A 27,063-nucleotide genomic window follows, 5' to 3' on the forward strand; every position below is an offset into this window, starting at 1 on the left:
CATCTTGTTTATGCAGGACCTCCTGGCTGGGGAGACTGAAGTAGGATTTGGACCCCTTGTTCCTTGGGGAGAACTTTGCAATTGTGATTACCCTCCCATTTGTGTGTCACTCATCAGGAGTATGGTTTCTTCACTGTACTGCAACTCTGCCCACCTACCTGTCTTCTTGTGGTTCCTTCTTTACATCTTTAGTTGTAGAAGGTCTTTTCTGCTAGTCTTCTTGTATTTCTCATCAGTAAGTGCTTGGCAAATAGCTGTATTTTTTGCTGGGTCTATGAACTCAGGGTCTCCCTACTCCACCGTCTTCATTACAGCTCCTGCTTACATTTCTTATGACAGGTTTTCTCTCCCAGGTGTAAGTAGCATGCTCAATGCAGGAGCAATAATTGGTTCTGGAAAACTAGTGGATTTCCTTGATGAATCATTCCCCAATGTGGGGATGTATGAGGACTTCCACATCATCGACTGGCTGAGGGAAAAGTCACGAGACACTGACAGACACAGAAAGGTACGTGCTGTTCATAAGGATACTTTGAGAGGAATCCCTTTGGAGGCCATGCTTTCATTGGACAGTCACTGAGCTAGAGCTTGGGTTCATGTGTCATGTGCTGAGCTAGGTTCTAGAGAAGAGAAGGGCTAGTGGGAGAGGCAGAGATGTGGATAGGTAATTATAATACCAGGTGCTTTGGGTGGAAGGCGGTGTCATACAGAGGTGTGTGGAGGGCAAGGAGGGGACTCTGGAACCAGACAGATCGGGTGCATCCTGACTTTGACACCTTTAGGCTGGCTGACTTTTGGGGTGCCATTTCTGGACCCCACCTTCTCATCTGTAAGGATGGAGTTAATTATACCAGAAGATTAAATGGGGCTGTGTGTGTATGAAAGCACATATTACAGTGCCTGGTCTCTAGTAGGCAATCAATATATATTTTTATGGGCTGCAGTAAAGTTATGTATCAAGTGCTGTGGGATCATTTAGGAGGTATGGTTAGGGAGGGAGTTTTTAGAGAGGGTGAGATTTCAGTGGGGTCTTGAAGTATGACTAAGAATTTGCCAGGCAGAGGAAGGGGAAAGGATTCTTATCAGGAGTGGCTCTTTTTTAGGTCACAGAGGCATGAAAGACTGTGGCACATTTAGGCAGTTCAAGGAGCTCTAAGGTTTGGTGGCAGATTCACGGAAGGGGAGGACTAGAGATGAGTCCGGCCACGTGGGCGATGGGGCCGCACTGGGAACGACTGAGTAGAACATGAAGAGGAGTTTGGATTTCCTTTTTTTTTTAAGATTTATTTTATTATTTATTTATTTAATTAATTTATTTTTGGCTGCTTCGGGTCTTAGCTGCGGCACACAGGATCTTCGCTGAGGCATGCGGGATCTTTTCTTTGCGGCGCGCAGGCTTCTCTCTAGTTGTGGTGGGCAGGTTTTCTCTCTTTAGTTGTGGCTCACAGGCTCCAGGGTGCGTGGGCTCTGTAGTTTGCAGCATGCGGGCTCTCTAGCTGAGGCATGAGAGCTCAGTAGTTGTGGTGCGTGGGCTTAGTTGCCCTGTGGCATGTGGGATCTTAGTTCCCTGACCAGGGATCGAACCCGCGTCCCCTGCATTGGAAGGTGGACTCTCCACCACTGGACCACCAGGGAAGTCCCTAGATTTCCTATTTATTTATTTATTTATTTATTTTTGGCTGCGTTGGGTCTGCATTGCTGCGCTTGGGCTTTCTCTAGTTGTGGTGAACGGGGCCTACTCTTTGTTGTGGTGCATGGGCTTCTCGTTGCGGTGGCTCCTCTTGTTGCAGAGCACGGGCTCTAGGCACGCGGACTCAGTAGTTGTGGCTCACGGGCTCTAGAGTGCAGGCTCAGTAGTTGTGGCTCACGGGCTTAGTTGCTCTGTGGCATGTGGGATCTTCCTGGACCAGGGCTTGAACCCGTGTCCCTTGCAATGGCAGGTGGATTCTCAACCACTGCGCCACCGGGAAAGCCCTGGATTTCTTTTTCATGGCCACAGGATACAAGAGAGATGCACTGCCAGGGGAGAAACAGGAAGCTTGGAAATGAGCTCAGGAGAAAGAGGACGAAGATCTGTCAGAGGGCAGTAAAGTGCCGACGGAGAGAGGCTTGGGGTCCAGATCCTTCACAGGAGCCGTTGCCAGGATGGAGGCGGGTAGTGGGGCCAGGATGACGCCCTGGCTGTGGTCAGAAGAGGGTGATGCCTTGGATGACGAGAGGGGAGAAAAGGGACGCGGCAGATTTCAGGGGGAGGCCACTGAGTTCGGTTTCAGGCGCTGTAAGTCTGAGCCGTTTGTCCAGCCTGTGGCTGGAGGTGGTCGGCAGGCGAGAGAACCCTGTGCAGTTCAAGGGCAGGGTCAGGGCTGTTGGTGGAGCATGGGGGGTCCTTGGCGTGCGAGTGGGCGCTGAAGCTTTAGAAGCGGCCCAGGTGGCCTGGGTCTGGAGAGAGAGGGGTCAGGAGCAGTTGGGCCCCGGAGCAGTGCCAAGATTTAGCGGGTTCCGGGGGGCGGGCTGGGGGTCAGTGACTGATGCTTAGAAGAAGCAGGTAGAGGTGAAGGAGGGCAGCCAGCAGAGTGGCCACAAGTGAAAGGGGGAGAGAGTGGCGAGGACGGGGCCCCCTCCACGGCGGGGTCAAGTCGGAGACGAAGCAGCCGCGAGGGGGCTGTCGGCGACCGAGGGAGAGCAGCTTCCGAGGGTGCGCTGAGGGGGCAGTGCCGTCGAGAGTGTGACTGTGTCGCATCATTTCACGCAGGTTGACAGGGAAGGAGGCAGAGAGATGTGTAGGGAGCGAGGTAGCGTCGAGAAGCTGACGCAGCCGCTTGGCTCCGACCTGGAGGAACGGGGGAGCTGGGGCACCCTTCCGTCCAGAGCAGGGGTCGTGGACTGTGGCCCTCGGGCAAATCCAGCGCAGCGCGTGTCCGGCTCTGCACCGGTTCCTTGGCTCGCAGCCCCGCCCGCGCATGCGCATGCTCCATATGGCTCCTTTTGTGCTACAGCAGCAGAGTCCGGTAGTTGCCACGGAGACCATCTGACCTGCCCAACCGAAAATAGTTACTTTCTGTCCCTTTACAGGAAATGTTTGCCAGCCCTTGCTCTAAAGGGTCATGAGGGGAATGATGATCTCAGGAATGTAGGATTCTGTTAACACAGGGAGGCAAAGGGGTCCTCTTACAACGTGTTTAGATGTAACCATCTGCCTGGAAAGCGTGATCCAGACTGGCTCATTCAGCCTTCTTGCTGTTAATCAAAACTACAATGAGGTATCACCGCACACCGGTCAGAATGGCTATCATCAAAACATGTACAAACAACAGTGCTGGAGAGGGTGTGGAGAAAAGGGAACCCTCCTACACTGCTGGTGGGAATGTAAATTGATACAGCCACTATGGAGAACAGTATAGAGGTTCCTTAAAAAATGGAAAGTAGAGTTATCATGTGATCCAGCAATCCCACTCCTGGGCATGTATTCAGAGAAAACTCTAACTCAAAAAGATACATGCACCCCAATGTTCATTGCAGCGCTATTTACAATTAGCAGTAATCACGCCTTGGATAAACCTCATTGGCTGTGATACTGCCACTGCACAAAGCTAACGGCACTATTCACAATAGCCAAGACATGGAAGCAACCTAAATGTCCACTGACAGAGGAATGGATAAAGAGGGTGTGGTACATATATACAATGGAATATTACTCAGCCATAAAAAAGAATGAAATAATGCCATTTGCAGCAACATGGATGGACCTAGAGATTATCATACTGAGTGAAGTTAAGTCAGAGAAAGACAAACATCATATAATATTGCTTATACGTGGAATCTAAAAAAATGGTACAAGTGAACTTATTTACAAAACAGAAATAGACTCACAGACATAGAAAACCAACTTATGGTTACCAAAGAGGAAACGGGGTGGGGAAGGGATAAATTAGGAGTTCGGGATTAACATATATACACTATTATATATAAAATAGATAAACAACAAGGTCCTACTGTATAGCACAGGGAACTATATTTAATATTTTGTAATACGTATAATGGAAAAGAATCTGAAAAAGAATATATATATATAGGTATAACTGAATCACTTTGCTGTACACCTGAAATTAACATTGTAAATCAATTATACTTAAATTAAAAAAAAGGTTCTTGGGACTTCCCTGGTGGCGCAGTGGTTAAGAATCCACCTGCCAATGCAGGGGACACGGGTTTGAGCCCTGGTCCGGGAAGATCCCACATGCCGCAGAGCAACTAAGCCCGTGTGCCACAGCTACTGAGCCTCCGCTCTAGAGCCCGCAAGCCACAACTACTGAGCCCACGAGCCACAACTACTGAAGCCTGCATACCTAGAGCCCGTGCTCCGCAACAAGAGAAGCCACTGCAATGAGAAGCCCACGCACCGCAACGAAGAGTAGCCCCTGCTCACCACAACTAGAGAAAGCCCTCGCACAGCAATGAAGACCCAACGCAGCCATAAAGGGAGGGAGGGAGGGAGGGAGGGAGGGAGGGAGTGGGGGAGGGAGGAAGGAAGGAAGGAAGAAAGAAAGAGAAAGTAAGTTCATTCTTGTTGTTAACATGTAGCCTGGAAAATGAAAGAAGGAAATGAAGTCTTTGTCGAAGAGGGTCTTTTGTGAACAGACCTTATGATTTAAGCTAAAATAATGATTTGTATTCAAAACGGTGACACTGAAGTGATGTCTTCCTTCAGAATGGCTTTGAAATAGTCAAAGATCAAATCACACTTAGTGAGGTTTTTTTAATTAAGTGAATTTTTTTGGATTCTTTGGAGACTATTATGGCATCTTTATAGGTCTGTGAACTAGAAAGCCCATTTAACCATTGTGCTAGGTAACTGAAAGAATCACGTAAGTGGCAGTCTAGTTGCTTCATTATATTCGTTTTCTCAATCACCGTGTGTCCTGAGGAAACAGTTTCAGAGAAGGAAGCATGAATTGGAAGGTGTATCCACGTCAACTCCGATGCCTTTCTGTTTCTAGATAACGAGCAAGAGCAAGGAGTCCATATGGGAATTCATCAAGAGCTTGCTGGACGCCTGGTCGGGATGGGCGGTAATGCTGCTCATCGGCCTGCTGGCGGGTACGTGGGGCGTTTCTCTTGTCCTTCATGCGAGGGGGTTGTTCCTTCAAATACCTAAGAGCACAATACACGACGATGCACTTAACATAAATCTATCATCAGTAAAGCAAGAAGGCCCCAAGGCACGGACGGGCCCAGGTGCGGTCATTGGAGAGCGGTACCGAGAGAGCGGGTTGGCCCTTTCCACACTGTACAGAGGTTTACTGCCATGCTGGATTTTACTGAAAGCACACATTTCACATTCTGTAGTACTTGGCCACGTAGAAGGCGAGAAAGGACGGGAACATGTTGATCTCTAAAAATAAAACATCCTATGAGACTGGCCTTTACTAACACCGGCAGGCCCTGAGATGAACTGTAAACATCGAGAGACGCTCACAGTAACGCGAGACACCACAGGGTCTGAGGTCGGCCCGGGGGAGGTACCTCCAGCCCGTGGGTTGTTCTGGCCCTCAGGGACTCCGTGTCCTTCATTTGTATAATCCCAACACCGTGTTTGTGAGCAGTAGCTGTTTCCAGAGTGAACGAAGGAGTATCTGGAGGGGACACCTCCCCTTTTAATAGCAAGTGCACCAGCCCTCCGTGGAAATTGTTTCCTGAAACTTACTTCCTTTTAGGAGGCTGTGAAGGTTAATGTCTAAGAAGAAAAAAAATTTGATCATGCTAAAGAGATTCCCTTAAGAAAACCCCCCTGCCTGTAGTAACACGCTAGTTGTGGTGATAGGACTGATTAGAGAATGGCTGTGCTATACAGGTTGAATATAGTACATACTTGCAGAGCACCTGCGGGGCATAGAGTAAGATTTTGTGATTAGAGGACTTGGATTTCTGGCCGCCCTGTCACTCGTTACATCTACAATGGTAGGAGGGGCTTGGTTGCCAGGGAGGGACTCCCTCTGCCTTGCCTGTCCTGAAGGGCCCAGGAGAGAGCTGAAGGGGCAGTCCTCTCCTTCCGGTCACCGCAGCTGCCCGCCCATCCCCCCCGCCCTGTCCTTCCCCTCCCAGCGGCGCGCCCGGTGTATATTGGCAGCAGTGCTGGGAGGGAATTCGAGTTCATGGACATACGGCGTTTTGCCACCCATTCGTTTGGCTCTATGAAGACCTTTAAAGGTAGGTGGCGGGGGGCGGGGAGGGTAGTCTGCTGCTAATTTTGATGTCTTTCTTTAGAAAAGATATATAAAACTGTACCCTGTGTTATTCTTGGCTCCTGGGAAGGAGGGATGAATACGGGAAATGAAGGAATCAGAATAGATGTCTTGGCGTCCTGCTGGAGTCACACAGCGTAGATTTATCAACTGATCTCAGAGCCCTGTCGGGCTGTCTTTAACAAGTCAGATACCGACCATCGGGCTTCACTGTTAATCCGATTTCCATCAGTTCTTTCAGGAAGAATCACCTGGGGAATTAAAAAAAAAATGCTGCTGCCCAGGCTTCAATTAAATAGTACCCCTGGAGATGACACCCTAGCACTGAGTAAAGCCCCCTTTCCCCTGTGATTCTAATGTGCGGCCAGGGGTGAGGACCACTGGAGAAGGGCGATCCCATGGTCACATCAGCAGGTGAATATAGGAGGGAGGCAAGAAAGGGGTGATCTTGGCAGTGAAGGTGGCTAAAGTGTTCTTTTGATCTGGATGAAGGAAAAGCCAGAACAGTGCCCCATTCGCCTTCCCGTTCCCCAGTGGCGAGCCCCAGGGGTCCCACTGTCTGTCCTGTCACCTCCTTAGTGGCAGCCCAGACATTATATTCTGACGCCCAAGACGGAGAGGCCCAAAAAGCTGCGGCTCCTCTGCAGGGCATTAACCAGGAGGCACCACTGGGTGTCGCTGTTGCTCCACACAAGGCAGTTTTTGTTCACATGTCATCTGCTTGAGGTGTTCTCTGACCACCTTTTCTAGAAGTACGTCTCTCCCTCTCTGAGCCTCGTCGCCCGCGCCCACTATATGTATGTATGTGTGTATGTATGTAACAGCTTTATTGAGATATAACTCACATACCAAACAGTTCACCTAGTTAAAGTGTACAACTTGGTGGTTTCTAGTGTATTCACAGAGTTTTGCAACCATCACCAAGGTCAATTTTAGAACATTTTCATCAGCTCCCAAAGAACCTCCCTACCCTTTAGCTATCAGCCCCAGTGCCCCTAGCCTCCTCTCAGTCCTGGGCAACCGCTAATCTACTTTCTGTCTCTGTAGATTTGCCTATTCTGGACATTTCATAAAATGGAATCATACAACATATGGTCCTTTGTGACTGGCTTCTTTTACAGCATAACGTTTCCGTGGTTCATCCATGCTGTCGCGTGTGTCAGTACTTCATTCCTTTTTGTTGCCATTGTAGGTGGACCACATTTTGTTTCTCCGTTCAGCAATTGATGGGCATATGGGTTGTTTCCACTGTTTGGCTTTTGTGAATATGCTGTTGTGAACATTTGCGTACATGTCTTGTGTTGGGTATATGTTTTCATTTCTCGCGGGCAGATGCCTAGGAATGGAAGTGTTTGGTCAGGTGGTGACTCCTTGCTTAACTTTTTGAGGACCTGTCCGACCGTTCTCCTGCACCATTGTAGGAAATGGCTGCCACTGGAACGTGCTGTATTCTCCTCTCTAGCACCTACCACCTTCTGTTGGAGCCCCTCATTTACTTACTTATTCAGTCTAGTGTCTTCTCGCCCAAGGTGAGATTCCATGAAGGCAGGGACCTGAGTTTGCTGTGTTCACTGCTCTACCCCAGGGTGTGGAACAGTACGTGGCACGTAGTAAGTAGGTGCTCAATAAATAGCCCTTGAGTGAATGGATGGACCTGAGTTTTATGATTTTCATTCGTTTGTTGCTCTCATTCATTCAACATGGATATATAGTTCCAGCTATGTACCTGACATGAATACAACAATGGCCCTTGCCCACTTAAAGGGGACACAGGGTCTAGACACCTGGTTTGAGCCCCACCGTGGCACACAAACTAGACAAGAGACTCCCCCCACCCTTATAGACTAGTTGGAGTGTGTGTGTGTGTGCATGTGTGGGATGTGTGTGTGTGTATACACATATATATAAATACTGATCATATCAGGATGTGGTAAGTATGGTGATGGGAGAATGCCTGGGAAGTATACTTAGCCCAGACTTAGGAAATCAGGCAAGGCTTCCTGAAGGAGGTGATATAAATGCCAGCACCTGGAAGATAAATAGGAGCTTGCCGGGTTGGGGGAGGACAGTGCTATCTGAGGCGGTGCAGAGAGGAGGGCCTGGTGTGCCAAGGAACACTGTGTGGGCAGGGTGTGGGATTCGTGATGGAGAGAGAGGAGTCTGGAGAGAAACGTGGGAACGGCGGTCAGAGCCTGCGCACTGCTGAGGATTCAGGTGTTCTGGCTAGAACAGTGGGCGACTGCTGATGGAACCAGGAGAGTGGCAAGGCCAGGTCGCCTGAGGCTGGCGTATGGCTGCCTTTGGTGTTGATGCTGGTGGGGAATTGATGTTGTAATGAGGATCCAGTAAAAGTGTGAAAAGTTTGGTAGCCCAAAAGTATTCCCTGCCTTTGTAAAAGACTGGAATGTGTTATTCTAGAAGGAGACCTAAAATGGCCTTCTCTGACCCACTGCATACTCGATTTTATCCCACTTCTATCGGCCTTTAAAGTAGTTATTTACTTATGTAGCTCCTCTGTCCTTTATCCACAATTTTTTAAAAATCCAGAAAGTTCTAACAAGTGAGATTTTTCAAGCTGGACTCCATTTGGTGGCAAAACTTTATTTCGGTGACGAGGCTGTTGTAAATCGTTTTGTCTCCGTTCTGTCTGAACTGTCAGGTTTCCTGGAGGATACTCATGTGTGTGATCCCAGCATCCTGCCCCAGAAGCCGCTGAGGGGGTTACATGATGTATAGGGTGTAGGTACCCTGTTTCTAAGATTCGGAAGGGCTGGGTTCTGAAAGCCGCTCGGCCCCAGGGGCTTGCGGTGGGCTCAGCGCTGCGGGTCTCTCCCTCCCGCCCGATCAAAGCCCCCCGAGGACAGCGTATCGTTGGCCTTTGTGTCTCACTGGGCTGGGCACCACCTTTGCCACACCTGGTGCCCTGCCACTCGCTCAGGTGACCTCAAGACTGAAGAAAGAGGCTTCCTGGGTGCGTGGCAGCCCGGGGCACGGGCATCTCCGCCTGGCCCTCCGGGCGCACGTGCTGCCCTGGCCCACGCCGGCCGTCCCTCTGAGTGGCTCTCGCTGCTTCTTCCAGGCACCCTGGCCGGGGTCATCGATCTTGCCGTCGACTGGATGACAGACCTGAAGGAGGGCATCTGCCTGTCGGCCTCCTGGTACAGCCACGAGCAGTGCTGCTGGACTTCCAATGAGACCACGTTTGAGGACAGGGACAAGTGTCCCCTGTGGCAGAAGTGGTCGGAGCTGCTGGTGAAACAGTCGGAGGTGGGTGCAGGGGCGGGTCCTGGCTGGGAGCCCCGTGGCTGGTGCGGGGGGACGTCCGAGCTCTCGCCTTGCAGCGTCTGTCCTGACCGTCGTCGTGGCTACTACGAGTGCCACTTGCCGCTTGGCTTTTTCTAGCTCTAGGGTTCAAACTTCACTTGGAAAATCCTTTCCCACTATTTCATGTGCACGATGTATGTATTTTCTTTAAAGCCTTTTGTTTGGCTTTATTTCTCTTACTGAGAGTGATTTCTTGATCATGCTGAAGAAATAGGGTTGATTTTTATCCCTTCTGATTGAGAAGAAAAGATGTTACTATTTTTTAATAACAGCTTTAGTGAGACATAATTCATATTCCGTGGGGTGTACCCATTAACGGGTACAATGCGATGGCTTTTAGGATATTCACAGAGCTGTGCCACCATCACCCCAATCTAATTTTAGAACTTTTTTTATCACCCCCAAAGAATCCTTGTACCCATCAGCAGTCACTCCCCATTTGCCCCCAGGTCTGCCAGCCCTAGGCAACCACGAATCTACTTTCTTCTCTCTGCAGATTTCCCTGTTCTGGACATTTCATGTAACTGGAATCATACAATCTGTGGACTTTTGTGTCTGGCTTCATTCACTTAGCGTAATGTCTTTCAAGTTCATTTGTGTCGTAGCATACATTGGTACTTCTTTTCATGGCCAAATAACATTCCATTGTCTGGATAGAGCACATTTCATTTCTCCATTCATCAGCTAAGGAACATGGGTTGCTTCCACTTTTGTGCTATTATGAATGATTTTGCTTTGAACGTTTGTCTACAGGTTTTTGTGTGGACATATGTTTTCATTTCTTTTGGGTAGGTACCTAGGAGGGGAATTGCTGGGTCACATGGCAACTCTATATTTAACCTTTTGAGGAGCTGCCAGACTCTCTTCCAGAGTGGCTGCACCACTTGAGATTCCAGCAGCAGTGTATGTGGGTTCCAGTTTCCGCACATCCTCACCGACCCCAGTTGTTATCTGGTTTGGATTATAGCCCTCCTAGCAGGTGTGAAGTGCTGTCTCATTGTGGATTAAGTTATCATCTTCCAATGCATCTTAGGAACACATTACAGAGGATGTTTGTGGGCTTTCCGTGATGGGAATATCCCAGGCCCAGGGGATGCAGCAGTGAAGCACAGACCAGGCGCTTGCCTTCATGGCACTCCAAACTTCAGATCCACATACAAACCTTAGTTGGGGTAAAGGGTTAATTTCTACCCAAATTCAGTGGTTACCACAATGACTATGGGTCATCGCCAGATCAGAAGCCCAGGTGAGGGGGAGTTAGTTGCCAAGATGCACATTAGGGGTAATGTGAGGACCATTCAAGCTAGAACTCTTCTTGGAAGATAGACGTAATCCCTTTATTCTCCTCCTCCCTCTCCCACTCTCTTGCCTGATTGACTTAATGCAGCTGAAGACATTTGGAATGCACTTTGCCATTTGCTAAACCTCTTTCTCAGTGGAGTTGAAAATTAATTCCTTCAAATCTCAGAAGTAGACCAGGATCTTGAAATCTCACACGTTCTCAGTGCTCTCCATTACTTCCAAAAAATAAATTCTCTACTTGAGTTGATGGAGGTGGGCAGGCAGAATTGGCTGGGCACCATGTTTGATTTCTTCTCTCTTACTTTGGAGGGAAATATGGCCGTCTAGCTTCCCAGCCATTTCTAAGACTTATACTTTGATTCAAAGAATTACTGTTAGCAAGGGTGAGATGTTATTTTTAGTCTCAAAAGAGTCCATTTTTCACTGGGTGAAATGTATTCCTCACCACATAGGGTGTGATTTCTCACCACATAGGGTAATTAAAGGATCATCGAAAGGAAAGCTCAACTTTGTCTTGATCCAGGAAAAAATAAAATTAAAAAAAAAAGACTATTTCATGCTGAACTTTGGATGGTTTATATGAACATGTTGCTGCAGGAGCCTGACAAATAAGCTGCAATACCATCCTGTTTCCTTGGTACAGCCAGTGCTGCTCTAAGGCACCATATGCATTCCTAAAAATCACAAAACTGCATCATCAAGACCACAGAGCTTGTGGGGAAGATGGGGCTAGGGGCACAGCACTCAGAAACTTCAACTGGTGACACATAAAAAAGATGGGAACCTCATAAAGGCAGTAGCAGAGTTAGACGCACGTTAAATGGTTAAGAAATGTATGAATACTCCCCTAGTGCATGCGTGAGCTGGAAGTCCTCTGAGACGTGTGCCTGTGTGCATTTTGTGTATCCCTGCACGGCTTGATTTGCAGCTGCAGTTTTCTGCCTTGTGTTTCTCCCAGATGAAATTGTGCAGAAACAGATGTAAAATTGGCATTATGCTCAAGTTCTGCCCTGAGGCATGAATCACACTGGAACAAATTTGCCTTTTCCAAACAAGTGTTCAGGCAGAACTGACTGCGTTTTATTGGACATCAGAGACCGAAGGCACCCGGGACACTAAAAAGAACAGATTACTGTTGGCATCTTGGTTTCTGATCTCAATGCCCAACAGCAGGCGCTTTTGGACTCAAGCCGCCTATCAAAATAAGGAGATGGCCAGTGGGGAACTGGTGGGAAATTTAAAGCAGCAATAAAAGATGTGGCGGCAATACCATCTTCCCCTTCCAAGAACCAGAGATGCGTAGCTCAGCTCGTAGACAGACAGGGAACTCTATCTGGGAGTGGCTGGCTGGACCTGGTCTTCGTCCAAAGCGGGCATCTTTATTTGTGACAGCTGAACTCAAAAGGAATAAACTACTGAGTTGAGCATTGTTTCCCGTGTGACAAAGTGCAAGGAACACATTGATGTGGATAAAACTCAAAAAAGCGGTATCAAGTGAAAAAAGTAAGTTGCAGAAGAATATCTAAATAAAGTAAGAATCTATTTCTGTAGAGTCCCTAAAACAGCCAAAATGAAACAAGCATACTGTTTAGTGATACACATATGTGCTAAAGCTATTAAGAAAGGCAAGGGAATGATTGGAGGGGGGAGGAGGAAGGTTCCACTGGGGAAGCAAACACAGGGCTTTCAAAGGTACCTGCTCTTCTGTCCTGAACTTGGTAGTGGGTACATGGTAGTGGGTACATGAATATGCTTTCAGCCGTATATAATATGTAACAGATTCATGTCTCTATTTATAAAAGAGTTCACAATAATCTTTTCAAGTATCAGGAGCCCAATGGAGAGCTTATAATTAAGCTTTGGTTATTATGACTCAGTAGTAGAAAAATTTCCCTGTTATTATAGTAGAGCTTGAACTTCCTAAACTAAGGGTGCAATACCTACCCCAGTTCTTGGAGGAGAGGGGCAGAGTGAAAAGTAAGTGCAAATAAGTAGTTCCTGGATATAAAGAATGTCCTTCCAGTTAAAACCCAACTAACCATGCAAACAGCTCTACCCAGTTTGAGATACAGGGCTGTTCTTCACTTCAGGAAAGATACTAAATGAGATCTTTAGAAACTTCCCATCATAGGAGGTGATCTGCCTTAAGCTGTTCCTGGTGTGCAGTGTTGCAACAAACTTTGAAGGCAGTGCACTTCTGCACAGTTTAAAAATCACTCATCCTTTGTAATGTTTGCTTCTGAAACATTTAGATTACTTTGGATGACAATGTTACTGACCAGGGTTCTTGACCTCCTTAATCAATAGAAATTGATCAGAGGCCAGGCAAGAAATTCAGGCAAAGCTTTATTGGGGCCTGAGCTGCAGCAGGCCGGGAGGGAGAACAAGTAACAGGTTCCTTTGCTGGCCTACTTGCTGAGGGGCAAGGTGAGCTGGTTCCTTATAAGCGGTGAGGGTAGGGGTGTGTCCAGGGGTCGGGCCAGAGGAGTTGCTTAGGTGGTCTGCCCACCCCTTTGGTGGTGTTGAGTGCAGGGTGCACGCGCAGTGACCTGCTTTTGCTCCCGCTCTTCAGAAATGGCAGTGGGGCTCTTTGGTCTCTTTGTATCTTGTTGTACAGAATTTGCCCCAACTGGGCATGCATGCAGTTACTTTTAGTCCCTTATAGTTTCTTTGTATTTTGTTGATAGATGTTTGTCCAGGTGCAAGCATTGCAGCAGTGCAGCAGAGGGTTCCAGGTCCCAGCCAGTGTCAAAAAGTCCTTTGAAACATTAAAAAAAAAATACAAATTTAGAGACCATTTTTCTTCTGTGTAAAAAATGTTTTTGTATGCTCTACAAAGCACACTTAAAAGTGCACACTAGTTCTTGGGCTTCAGAACTTAAAGCGAACTGGGCAATGATGATTCTACTACTGTCTGCTTCATTCATAGAACCACTGTGGACCGTATAAGAAATCATGTCCTCCTAGGGCGTTCCCTGGTGGCGCTGTGGTTAAGAATCTACCTGCCAGTGCAGGAGACATGGGTTCGAGCCCTGGTCTGGGAAGATCCCACATGCCGCAGAGCAACTAAGCCCCTGCACCACAACTACTGAGCCTGCGCTCTAGAGCCCACGAGCCACAGCTCCTGAGCCCGCGTGCCACAACTACTGAAGCCCGCACGCCTAGAGCCCGTGCTCCGCAACAAGAGAAGCCACCGCAATGAGAAGGCCATGCACTGCAACGAAGAGTAGCCCCCGCTCGCCACAACTAGAGAAAGCCCGCACACAGCAACAAAGACCCAACACAGCCAAAAATAAATAAATAAATAATAAAATAAATTAAAGAAAAAAAAGAAATCATATTCTCCTAGAACTTACTTTGAGTTGCTGTTTCAGTTCTATACAATGTGAACTCTTTCACAAATATTTATTTGCCAGAGAGGTTTTAAAGTTACCACCATGAAGTCACAAATGTGCTGCAATACATCACCTTAAAGCCCTGCTTGATTCAGTCTCTGTTGATCCAAATTAAAGCAAGTGATTGGATTTTGGCATCTATGAATTTGCCTTCTTTAGTCCCTAATTTGATCATGACAATTTTATAAAGTCATTTTAGAGAATTACAAAATACCTCTGACATTGTTCAATTCACCACATGTCATGGCTGGCAAAGGCTCAGGTAATTTAGATGCTTGTAATTTTCTAAATGGTATTACACTATTCAGCTGTACCCTGGGGTCCAAATCCATATTAACTAACTGACAAAAAATTGTAGATAATTTTATTCTAGGCAACACAAAAGGGCAGGATTGTGGCAGGCATAATAAAACGTCCCTTAAATAAAGGGATTTGAGATCCCCAGAGCACAGGCTCAAATAGGCCCACTAGCACTAGTTAAAGACCAGTTTAACCACTGCTAGTTTGTCTGCCTTTAGGAAGGAGCTTAGTGAGTGCTTTCGAACAGATGCCCACACGCTCGCTCACTGTTGGTCTTTCTCCTTGAATTAAGAAACAGATCTCTATCAAGAACTCCTGAGATGAAAATGGTCCAGTCACCCCCCTGTAAAACTGCTAGGATTAGTTCACTTCACAACCCTCTCCAAATCATCACAGGTGACATGATGCCAGAGAGCGTTTCAGGACCGCCCTTAAATACAGAGGAATTAGGAACAGCTGTACTGCTCTTCTCAGGACGAGAGCAGTGCTTCTCTACCTGGACTGCATTTTAGAATCACCTGGGGAGGCTGTAAACCTCCTATGCCCAGGATACACCTCAGACCAGTTGCATCAGATCTCGGGGCGGGGGGATACCTCGTCCTCACTGGTGCCTGATTCTCCAGGTGGTGCCACGGAGTGCCGGTGGAGAAGGATTGTAATAGCTACGTGAGAAACTGATCTCTTGGCGCCCACTGGGAGGCTCTTTGACGTTATGTAAACATCCTGACGGTGACAGGAGCTGAGGCTGTCCCATTATGTATTATACAATGGGAAAACGGATACTGACCATGAATTTCATTAGCTGACTCACTCAGTGTCTAATAAATCTCTGATTACAGGCTTGTAAATTGCTAGCTGGGCAGTAAACATTCACTCCATTTCAGCCAGTCGCGGGAGAGGTTGAAGGTAAAATGTTACTTACCCATTGGAGATGCTTCCATATCCAGAAGAACCCTGTTTTGGGGGAAGAGGACTCCAGTAGATGAAGTTAATCACTGAGATTGACACCCCGTTGAATTCTAAAAGCGTTATGCAAATTCACGTGCACCTTTAGGGAGAAAGCCATTATTTGGCGTGTACAAAACGTCGCAGGTCTGAAAGTGGTGCACGAGTCAGCTCTACCTGTAGTCAAAGTACTTTTCAGGACAAGAGGGCAAGATTCAACGGAAGGGAAGGGGTTGCCATGGATTCAGATACCCTTACATCCCCCAGGGGTGCGTTATTAGAATGTTGAGCATCTTCTTTTTCCAATATTGTATTAAGAATATTTTCAAACATACAGGAAAGTTGAAAGAATTGGACAGTAAACACCCATATGCCCCTGGCCTGCGTCAGGGGTTGGCAGACTTTTCCGATAAAGGGCAGAGAGTCAATATTTTGGGCTTTGTGAGTCAAGAGGCAAAATTGAGGAACTAGTCTCACTAAAAGGCTAGTAGTCTTGTTTACATATTACATTTAAAAACATTAAAAGCACTCCTAGCTCGTAGGTCATACAAAACAGGCTGTGGGCTGGATTTGGCCCACGGGCCATAGTTTGCCGACCCGGATCTAAAGTTAAATTGATATTTTGTTCTATTTGCGTTGTCACATAGCCGGCCAGATGTTCCTTTATCTTGGCCATCTTTCAGTAGTGAAAAATTTACAGTTAAAATCAATAGATACACGTGTCTTTTCAACACAACAGAGGGCAAAATGCACATGATAAAATGCCATAAATAAAATGAGACTGATAATTACTTATTCAGTCCTCTTTATGATCTCTCATTACTCTTGGAATTATTAAGATTTACTATGCATTGAAATTGTTTCAGGGTTCCATTAATATATAAAATTAGGCGTTAATACAAATTCTCAATATAAAATTATAGCTAAATTAACAGCTAAAGCAGCCTGTCTTCCATATGATTTAGCGAATCTCGGTTTGAAAGCTGCTCCTCAGAGGAGGGAGAGGTTACTTTCCTAGCCGTGGCGCTGAAGCGGCTCACTCCCCATCGCTCTCCATCCTGTGTTTCAGATAAAGACCATCCTGAGCGGCTTCATCGTCAGGGGCTACTTGGGCAAGTGGACCCTGCTGATCAAGACTGTCACCCTGGTGCTGGTGGTGTCCTCGGGCCTGAGCCTTGGCAAGGAAGGGCCGCTGGTGCACGTGGCATGCTGCTGTGGCAACTTCTTCAGCAGCCTCTTCTCCAAGTACAGCAAGAACGAGGGCAAGAGGCGCGAGGTGAGCAGGTGCAGAATGAAGCGCCCTCCCGCCCTCTCCAGCCTCTCCAGTACCCGCTGATTTGCCGGAAAGGCCTCGGGCTGACGGGGAGCTCTTTGCTTTGCAGGTGCTGTCAGCTGCGGCCGCTGCCGGGGTCTCTGTCGCCTTTGGTGCTCCGATCGGGGGTGTGCTTTTCAGTCTGGAAGAGGTGAGCGTGGGCACCGGAGGGCCCCGTGGTTCTGAGCGCTGAGGAACACATCGGGGGTCGGGGCGGCAGGAGGCTTCCCTCTCTAGCCCTCTGAGGGCTGAGAGAGTCCTGCGGCTCATTAAGGAGCCGCAGTGTTCGCCATGAAATACGTGTTTTCAAGTCCTGTTTTAAAAGTTGCCAGTGTGATTTCTGGGGGGAGATTTGCAGTCTCCCCTCTCGTTTTCATAAACAACATAATGAAGCATTTTTATGTTTTGCAACCCAAATGGATCCAGTCCAGCAGTCGGCCCACGTTGTCCGTAAAGGGCCAGGTAGCAAATATTTTAGGCTTTGCGGGTCTCAGGGCTCGGTCGCAACCACTGGGCTCTGCCCTTGTAGCGTGGAGGGCGCCGCAGACAACACGCACGTGCACGGCGTGGCTGCCTTCCAACGAGACCTTCCCTATGGATGCTGAAGTTTGAAATTTATGTAATTACCACTTGTCACTAAGTCTTGTTCTTTTGAATATTTCACGTGTCACAAAATAATTCTCTCTTCCCCCAACCATTTAAAAACGTACAAACCATTCTTAACTCATGTGCCCTCCAGATACATCTGCTGGGCCAGGGGTTTCAACCCATGATCTGTTGCCTGGAGAATCAAATCAGAGGTTTCTTTTCTTTTAGGAGGGTCTCTGTGCTATAAACAGAATGATGATGAAGTGTTCTCATTTGTCTTAAAAAATAGCGCAAACACACCTTGACTAGTGTCCGTTCCAATTGTAGACATAGAGTCCTTTAACTATCTTTGTTAGTGCATTTGGGCCATCCTCACACGTAGGTTGAGGAAGTGAGTACCGCCCGTCTTTGGTCTTGAGTGTGACTTTATGGCCTGTGCCAGCAGGTGGGTCTGGGGCTCTGGGCGGCTCTTTCTGCCGCCGGTCTCTGATTTTCCACCTGTTGCTTGGTCGCAGGTCAGCTACTACTTTCCCTTAAAGACCTTGTGGCGGTCCTTCTTTGCGGCCCTGGTGGCAGCCTTCACGCTGCGACCCATCAATCCCTTTGGGAACAGCCGCCTCGTCCTCTTCTACGTGGAGTATCACACGCCCTGGTACATGGCCGGGCTCTTCCCCTTCATCCTGCTTGGGGTCTTTGGGGGCCTGTGGGGAACCCTCTTCATCCGCTGCAACATCGCCTGGTGCAGGAGGCGCAAAACCACCAAGCTGGGGAAGTACCCGGTGCTGGAGGTCATCGCGGTGACCGCCATCACTGCCATCGTCGCCTACCCCAACCCCTACACGCGCCGCAGCACGAGCGAGCTCATATCCGAGCTCTTCAATGACTGCGGGGCCCTCGAGTCCTCCCAGCTCTGTGACTACATCAATGACCCCAACATGACGCGGCCCGTGGACGACATCCCCCACCGGCCGGCCGGGGTCGGCGTTTGCACGGCCATGTGGCAGCTGGCGCTGGCGCTGATCTTCAAAATCGTCATTACCATATTTACCTTTGGCATGAAGGTAGGTGAAGGGGAGGGAAGGTGTCAGGGGAGGGAGGCAACCTCTGTCCTTCTGGGGATAGCACCCGAGTCCCCAGAATAAGATTGTGACGGGGGGAAAAGGGGAGGTGACCTTTACTGAACGTTCTCATGAGCAGGGCACTTGACATCCTTTTAATCAACAAGAAACAACGCTTTTGATAAACAGCAAGCCTATGGAATAGAGATTTATAACCCCATTTTACCAGTGAAGAAGCTAAGGCTTGGAGTATATCATTCATATGGAGACGTGTACAGCTTGGGGAATTCTCACAAAACATACACACTTGTGTGACCAGCACCCAGGACCAGGAGCAGAACGCTGGCAACCCTCCAGAACCCCCTTGTGTTCCATGACTGTTGCTTTTTGTGGTATTCTTACGAATTAAAAAAAAAAAAAAAAAAAAAAGTCTAGGGACTTCCCTGGTGGTCCAGTGGTTGAGAATCCACCTTGCAGTGCAGGCGACACAGGTTCAATCCCTAGTGGTAACTAAGATCCCACATACCGAGGGGCAACTAAACCCGCCTGCTGCAGACTACAGAGCCCACGCGATCAGGAGTCCCCATGCCACAACTAGAGAGAAGCCTGCACGCAGCAACGAAAGGTCCCACATACCGCAACTAAGACCTGACACAGCCAAAAAAATAAATATTAAAAAAAAGTCTGAGGATCTGTGTACTTGGGTGCAGTGGTCAAACACAAACCTGAATTTTTGCCTTAAGAACAAGGAAGGATAAACGGTATTAAATAGGTGGCTGTCTCTGATGCAAAGGGATTTATTTTCTTCTGGTGCCTGCTGGGAGAAGTCTGCTTTGAAGTTACAGGGGATTAAAAGATGAGGGGGATAAGGGGTGCTCAGAAAGGAACAATTTCCTCAGGAATGTCTCACACTGTAGAAATCACACCCGAGGATCCAAACTTAACTCGAATTTGGGTAAAGATCCACTTGCATCCTCAGCTTGATGACAGCTGGGGGGCAGGGGTGGGGTAGGGGTGACATAAATGCAGCTCCCGGTCAGGATCGGCGGTCACATGCAGTCTCCACGAACAGAGTCAAGTCTGCTCTGTAGCAAATGTCTGATCACTAGAGAAATGAACATGTTTTTCACACAGCAAAATATAAAACACGCTATTACCTAGACCTTTCAGTTTCCATGGTCTTATTTCTTTGCTGCATCTAGCCTGGCTTGAAAATATTCAGAATACTTTTCGGAAAATGGACTTTGTTAGGAAGACAGACCTGCCCCCCATCTCTCTCTGAGATTCTTTAATCCACAGCAGGCAAACCAGGCCAGCTTTTGAAGGCGAGGAAATGAAAGTGTAAAATTGCATTCTCTCCAAGTCACAGTAGATACGACCAAGCAGGTGAAATCACTGGTCCCATGGTTTCCCAGCTGACCCATGTTTTGAAGCGTTGCCCCTCCTTTGAAGACCAAAGCAAAATGCAAGCTTGTCGAGGGGGCCTGACTTTCCTGGTGGTGGGGCAGCGGGAACGGGGGCCCCCTTCCCTCATGCTGCTTTCCCCTGCACTCCCCGCAGATCCCGTCCGGTCTCTTCATCCCCAGCATGGCTGTGGGGGCCATGGCAGGCAGGATGGTGGGAATTGGCATGGAGCAACTGGCTTACCATCACCATGACTGGATCATCTTCAGGAATTGGTGCAGGCCCGGAGCAGACTGCGTCACCCCAGGGCTCTACGCCATGGTGGGAGCCGCTGCCTGCCTAGGTACCGAGTGTGTGTGTGTGTGTGTGTGTGTGTGTGTGTGTGTGTGTGTAATGTGAGTAGCAGAGGGCTTTTCTCCGCTCAGTCATCCGGGGACTCAGGCTGATGGGGTCTCCACCATCTTGCAGCTGTACCGTCTACAGTAGTGGGTGGGGCAGGGGTGCTGCTAAACATCCTGCAGTGCACAGGACACTCCTCCCCCACGCCCAACGGAGAATGATCCGGCCTCAAATGTTCCTCGTGCTGAGGTCCAGAAACCCTGGTTTAAGCTCACGGGCAGATGGGGAGTCGATATGGATTCTTCCCTTGAATACCAAGGGACGCAAGGGTGGGTCTGTCTCCTGTCTGTAGCCCCTAAAAGTCTCTACAATTTTCCAGCTCGAGGGGTTCTGGTAGAGAGCGATGCTTGCTGAGTCAGAAACCTGCAGAGCCCACATAGGCTCCACTCACCAAAAAGCAAGGCGGGTCCTGGGTGAATAGACAACTTGCTGTCCCTCACGGGAGAAGAGCCCCTCAGTGAGATGTGACTTACGGCTCCTGATGCGAGGCTGTGTTTACCAAGACTGGCCTCTATCCTAGAGGTCTGAGCCTGGGCGCCGTGTAGGACTGTCTCCGCGGAACAGGTGCCGGGAGGGTAGAGCCGGCTTGTCAGTTTGCACAGTTCATGTCCTCTCGCGGGTGTGGGGTCGAGTCCTGCAATTTCATTCCTCCCTTTGGTTGCAGGTGGAGTTACCAGGATGACGGTGTCGTTGGTGGTCATCATGTTTGAATTGACGGGTGGTCTTGAGTACATCGTGCCCCTGATGGCGGCGGCCGTGACCAGCAAGTGGGTGGCTGATGCCTTTGGGAAGGAAGGCATCTACGAGGCCCACATCCACTTAAATGGGTACCCATTCCTGGACGTGAAGGACGAGGTCACCCACCGCACGCTGGCCACCCACGTCATGCGGCCACGGCGGGGGGAGCCGCCGCTGTCCGTGCTCACCCAGGACAGCATGACCGTTGAGGACGTGGAGACGCTCATCAAGGAGACCGACTACGATGGCTTCCCCGTGGTCGTCCCCAGTGACTCGGAGCGCCTCATCGGGTTCGCCCAGAGGAGGGAGCTGATTCTCGCCCTAAGTGAGTAAAGCAGGGAGGCTCACGCTTCACGGAGACGAACGGCACCCCTGTGCCCCGACATTCTCAAAGAGGTTCGAGAGAGTGGACGAGGGTCGGAGGGCTTCAGGCCAGGGTCTCTCACGCTTTAATGCTTATTCGTTTCACGTGGGCGTCTGGCCAGAATGCAGTCGGTCTGGGGTGGGACCCGAGACTCTGCATTTCTCCCGAGCTCCCTCTTAGTGCTGCTGCTGCTGCTGCCCCCAGGTCACACCGTGAGGGACAGTGTCCCGTCGGAGGCATTCTTGGCTGGACACCGAGCACCACGTTTGCAAGCAGCCCCCTGGGCCCCTCCCGCCAGGAGACACGCGCTCCGCCCTTTAGGGACTTCCTGGGCGAAGCTGAGCAGGACGAGGTGGGAGAGCGCGGGCTGGCCGGGCAGGCCGGTCGCGGAGACGGACTTGCAGGCAGGCTGACCGACCCAGATGCTGAGCTCTCGGCCTCAGGCGCCTCCCTCGGCGCCGCTCAAGCCCTTCACTTCGCGACTCTATGTCCGGCGCCATCAGTTAGAGGCCCGCGTGGGTCCAGTCAGTTCCGTGGGATGCTTTTCCTCCTCGTGCGCTGACTGGATCAGCTGGGCTGAGGGGCAGGCTGCTGAGTTGGGAGAGCGGAGAGGGGATGAGGCCCAGCTGGGATGTTCCCGACACGGGCGGCTCGGAGAAGCCCGGGGCTCCCGTTGGCCCAGGGATGAGCGCCTTGGAGGGGGAGCGGGAGGTAGGAGGATTCCACAGACAGAGGCCTGGGTGTGAGTCTTTGGAGGCCCAGGCAGGGAGGAGCAGTGACTCTTAGAGTGTTTTCTCCAGGTGGAGAAGGGGCAGGGACCAGCAAATGAGATCCTGCTCGCTATCCCATCATTTCAAGGTAGGCTGTAGCCTACCTTGACATGGCTTATGTGTGCACTTGATTTTACTCTATATGTCATCTTCAAGAGTATTTATGAATTTTGCCACTGGGGCTTGTCGAGGTATAATGGTGAAATGCTCCACTGGGAATATACACTGTGCAGACAACCCTTTGCTTATCCCTGTTCTTTGTTAACTATTTCTAAGGCTCTCCCTTTGAATTTCTGAAACTTCTTGCCAATGTTAAAAAAAGTTTATAAACAGCTTTGTAATATTTTAAAATTATCTTCATCAAAGATTTTATCAAAATAAGGACTCAAAGAAGACCCAGTGGGAATGGAAAAGCAGAGTTATGGGAGAAGAGTTAAAGAAACTCTTTGTTTTCTTACTGGTGTAAGATACTAGGGTATCTTCTGGCAAGTTGAAAGAGCTCTGTATCATGACTGAACAACAACATAAATGTCAGATCTGTTGGATAATTATTTAGGGCTAAAGATGTTTCTGTCTGAGAGGTTAATTACATAATAAGCCATGGAGAATTGTCAGATTCCCTGCTTGTTTCTGCTGGGGATATTAAAACATATGCAGAGGGACTTCTCTATGCCTTACTGAACTATAACTTGTCACAAAATAATCTGCTTTTTATTCTAAGTATTATTTACCATTTTATCATACTGTTTTTGTACTGACCACGACTGTGGCTTCTTCTGGTTTTTCACTGTTAAAACTTCCTTATTAATTACATCTGTTTTATGGAAGCAATTAAAATTCACAGGATTAGTATTACCTCCTTAAAAACATAATTACTCTAAAATAGGGTTTTTCAACCATGGCTTCTTTGGCATTTAAAGTCAAATAATTCTCTGTTGTGAGGGGGCTGCCCTGTTCATTGTGTGATCAGCATCCCTGGTCTCTACCACCACATATCAGTAACAGCCTCCTGTCAGTAGCGACAGTCAATAATGTTTCCAGATACTGAGAAATGTCCCCTGAGGGTGCAGGCAGAATTACTCCCAGTTGAGAACCATTGCTCTAAGGCCATTGTAATCACTTACTGGATATGTGATTATTTCCAGTCTTTTAAAATTTCTTGGCCTATCATAGTTTGTGGAATTCACTTTATCAACACTTTCCTCATTACCCTCCTTGCACCTGGCATTATGATCGTACTGCTGCTAACAAGTGGAATGTCAGGTTGAATGACCGTAACAGGCGCTCGTAAAGGGTACATCATTTTTCAGGAGCTGCAGCCACTGAGAGTAGTTGTGGTAGAATAGAACAGCAGACCCCCAATACTAACAACAATTTTAAAAACAGTTTAACCACTTGATCTTTACAACAAATATGAAGTTTGTTACATTTTTGAAGTAAAACTAATATGCATAGAATACTGGGGAAATCAATAGCAAATGGGAAAATAAAAAAATTTACCCATATTCTCAACACCACAGAAGGCCATTGTTAATATTTGGTGTATTTTCCTCTTGTTTTTTGGGTCTTTTACACATGTAAATGTTGGGCCATCTTCTTTTCTTTCATCCCTCCCCCTCACTCCTTCCCTCCCTCCCTTCTTTCCTTCCTTTCTTCCTTCCTTCCTACACTCCTTCTTCTTTTCTTACACAGGCAGGCTCCCATGAGTCCCTGGGGTCTGGGAGTCTATACTCTAGTAGCACTGGATCACGCCCTGGGTGAGGGCTTGGTTTACCCTCTTGCACAGGAAATATTTCTTGCTGGTAGCATCCACTATGTGCTGGTGCTGTCCCGGAAGCTGGGAGCACAGCTTCCAGGGAAGCTGGGGTGACAGTAGTCAGGCTCTGCCCTCTGTGAACTTATATCCTTGAGTTTGTTGCAGCCATTCTGGTGACTGATAAAGATTTCTTGTCCAAACAAGGAATAGATGGTTCACCCTAGTAGAAAGATGTGAAGAGCTTTCCTGTTGGCTCTTCTTCCATTCACCAGCTTCCAGCTTTCCATTAGAGTACTCTATTGCAATAAATCACTTCAGAACAGGCAGTTGGAATTTTTTAAAAATGAACAATATAGATGAACAGTAGTCTTTGAGAAAGCAAAAATTGTAGAAATCAGGATCCATTTTAAGGTAAGCCTCACTGTACATTTTCCCTAATTCCTCACATGGTCTAAAACAGAGATTAAATTTTTTACCAAAGGAAATTTGCCTTGGAGATACGTCTACTCATGAATCTACTTCATGTATGAATCTAAATAGCCTGGTTTCTAGCACTTCATTTAGGTATATGAGTTCCTGTTAGCATATTTTATTTTAGCTTTCTTTCACATGATATTCTCTGTAGACAGAAATTGGCTAATTGTAACCACAGCAGTTCTAATTTCTTTGAGAAATTCACAAAAAAGGAGATTAAAAGGGGTAAAATATACTTTTTCTAGGGTTATTTCTTGGGTCCCAAAAATCATGATTAGACTGAGCTGCGTTTCTGGGCTGTGAGCCTAGGATGGTCCTCTTGGTTTCTTGTTCCTTTCAGGATTTATAATACCATCTGAGCCAGTTATACGTTAGTTTGTAAAAAAAAAAAAAAAAAACCAAACCATGTATTAAGGTCATTGGGCAGCTAAGTGAGGTTCCTTTTCACGTCAAACCTCGGCCCCTGATGAGGTGAAGGTGTGTCAGGAAACAAGGGTGGCAGGCCCTGGGCCAGCTGGGTGCCCTGACGTCCAGGCAGAAGCAGTGCATTTCCCTAAAGGAAGTAGCCTGGTCAGGCCCGCGTTGCAAGACTTTGGCAGTGAATGATCGGCTCACAGCAGGGGGGTCTCGCACAGCATTAGCTTGAGAGAGGGAGATGCCAATTTCACAGATGTTTGGCTGAAGCCCCAAGTTAAGAATGTGGAGTCTGCCTGCTGCGCCCCTCCTCTGTGGGATTCTAGGCTGCTGGGGGAGGGAAGTCGTGTGTTGCTGTGGGATGGGGTGGGATGGGGTGGGGGAAGGGACCCCGCAAGGGAGTCTCGTGGGGCTCACCGTCCTGCTCGCCCATTCCAGAGAACGCCAGACAGAGGCAGGAGGGCATCGTGAGCGACTCGGTCATGTACTTCACCGAGGAGCCCCCCGAGCTGCCAGCCAACAGCCCGCAGCCCCTGAAGCTGCGGCGCGTCCTGAACCTCAGCCCTTTCACCGTCACGGACCACACCCCCATGGAGACGGTGGTGGACATTTTCCGGAAGCTGGGGCTCCGCCAGTGCCTGGTGACGCGGAGCGGGTGAGCGGCGGGACCCTGGGGGGAACAAGATGAAGGGCACGCGGGCTCAGCCCTTGCGGGACTGGCGGGGACCGGGGCAGGGGGGTGGGTGGCAGTGCTCGGAAGAGATGTCAGCAGGGGAGCCCAGGAGGAGGAGTTGCCGGCGAGCGTGGGACGCAGGCTTCCAGGTGGGGCTGCTGTCTCTGCCCTGAGGTTGAAGGTTGAGTCCCGAGGGGAGGAGCCAACGGGGAGGGGCTTTGGCTGCTTTTCCAGTGCCCTGGTTCTGGCGCCAGAAGAGGTTCAGACTCTGAACTGGCATACCCGTCTTCCAAGTCATGGCTTTCTGCAGAAACGAGCAACGAAAATCTCAGGGCTAATGAAAGAAATGGGGTTAGACGCACAACGCTCAAACTTGGTTGACACACACACAAGATGCAACCCTACTAAAAGAAATGACACAGTTTTACACATTTAATGGATAAGAAAGACATAAATATTATAATAAATATGTCATTCTTTACATTAAGGAAGACCTGACAAATTTTGTAGAAGTAGGCATCAAAGCGCTGGGTTACTGTGATTTACTGTGAAGAGATGTTTGGCTCTTAGCATATGCATGAGCTGAGGTAGCTTATAGATGTATGACATGGACAGGTGTGCGTTTTGTGTATTTTTGTGCCACTGGGCTCAGACGGGTGTCGTTATATGCATTCAGAAATCACATAAGCAAATGGTAAATTTATATTATGCTTAAATTTTCTGTTAATTTTGTTAATTTAGTTGTACAGATTCACATTTTCAAAACAAATGTTATCTGTGAACTAAGAGTTGTGATGACTCCATGGCATTTTATAACCCAATAAACTTTTTCTTTGTTTTAATCACATGTTGTGAAAACAAAAATGAAAATCTTGAGCAGCAGATCGAAAGATTATAACATTTTGAGAGGTATAGCAAACTGAGGGTCATTCTTTTGGATTACAGACATGCCTAAATTTGGGTAGAAAAACGGATTGGCTCTGTCAATGTAGCCTGAAATCTGGGGTTGTCTGCCTATATTCTATTTCCATAGGCTGGAGATAGGAGGTGGGTAAGTGTTGTGGGATATTGGCACTGTGTATAGTTTAGGCCTTTATAGAATTCATAGTCTTAACTATCCAATGTAGTTTACTTTCCAGAGCCAGCTCGCTTGGTTTAACCCAGTGTTCTCAACAAAGGTGTTTTTGTCCCCTGCGGCAATGTCTGTTGTGTGGCTCTACTGACATATCTAGTACATAGAGGCCAGGGATGCTGCTAAACATATGATCAATGAACAGGGCAGCCCCCAAAGACAAAGAATTATATTATCATGTGCCCAAACTCAATAATGCTCAGGCTGAGAAACCTTGCACTGGCTGTCCGTGAATAGCCAAATGAGCAATTTTTATTCATTTGACTTCCTTCCTGCTGTTCTGGCAACTAAGACACAGGGCTTTACAAGGGATACATTTGCATATTGACCCAGAGAATTGGTAGCTGGCAAGATGTATCCTCCTTAGCTTTGATTGTAGCTGAGGGTAAGGAGAGTGTCTTGCACATGGTGAGGGGTAATCAGTAGGGAAGAATAAGTGTTTGAGGCTAGAGATCATTTCTGCTGGTGGTTTT

General features: G+C 48.2%; 1 protein-coding gene across 1 annotated transcript; it reads left to right on the top strand.

Moving 5' to 3' along the window:
• Nucleotides 1-343: 343 nt before the first annotated feature.
• On the top strand, nucleotides 344-26,170 carry LOC309653375 (H(+)/Cl(-) exchange transporter 4-like). The gene is made up of 9 exons (XM_082447992.1): nucleotides 344-508; nucleotides 4,998-5,097; nucleotides 9,322-9,509; nucleotides 16,578-16,784; nucleotides 16,891-16,971; nucleotides 17,924-18,469; nucleotides 20,027-20,213; nucleotides 20,934-21,332; nucleotides 25,224-26,170. The coding sequence occupies exons 1-9, from the start codon at nucleotides 365-367 to the stop codon at nucleotides 25,442-25,444; spliced, it is 2,073 nt and encodes a 690-aa protein (XP_082304118.1). The 5' UTR covers nucleotides 344-364; the 3' UTR covers nucleotides 25,445-26,170.
• The last annotated feature ends 893 nt before the right edge of the window (nucleotides 26,171-27,063 follow it).

This window comes from Balaenoptera physalus (genome assembly GCF_965194825.1).
Source record: "Balaenoptera physalus genome assembly, chromosome: Y".
Lineage (NCBI taxonomy): Eukaryota > Metazoa > Chordata > Mammalia > Artiodactyla > Balaenopteridae > Balaenoptera > Balaenoptera physalus.

Bases quoted from the DNA above. Each gene is read 5' to 3' on its own strand.
- LOC309653375 (XM_082447992.1), top strand. From the start codon at position 365: ATGCTCAATGCAGGAGCAATAATTGGTTCTGGAAAACTAGTGGATTTC. The intron at 9,510-16,577 runs GTGGGTGCAGGG...CCTGTGTTTCAG, and splicing joins TGCTGGTGAAACAGTCGGAG to ATAAAGACCATCCTGAGCGG. The intron at 18,470-20,026 runs GTAGGTGAAGGG...CACTCCCCGCAG, and splicing joins TATTTACCTTTGGCATGAAG to ATCCCGTCCGGTCTCTTCAT.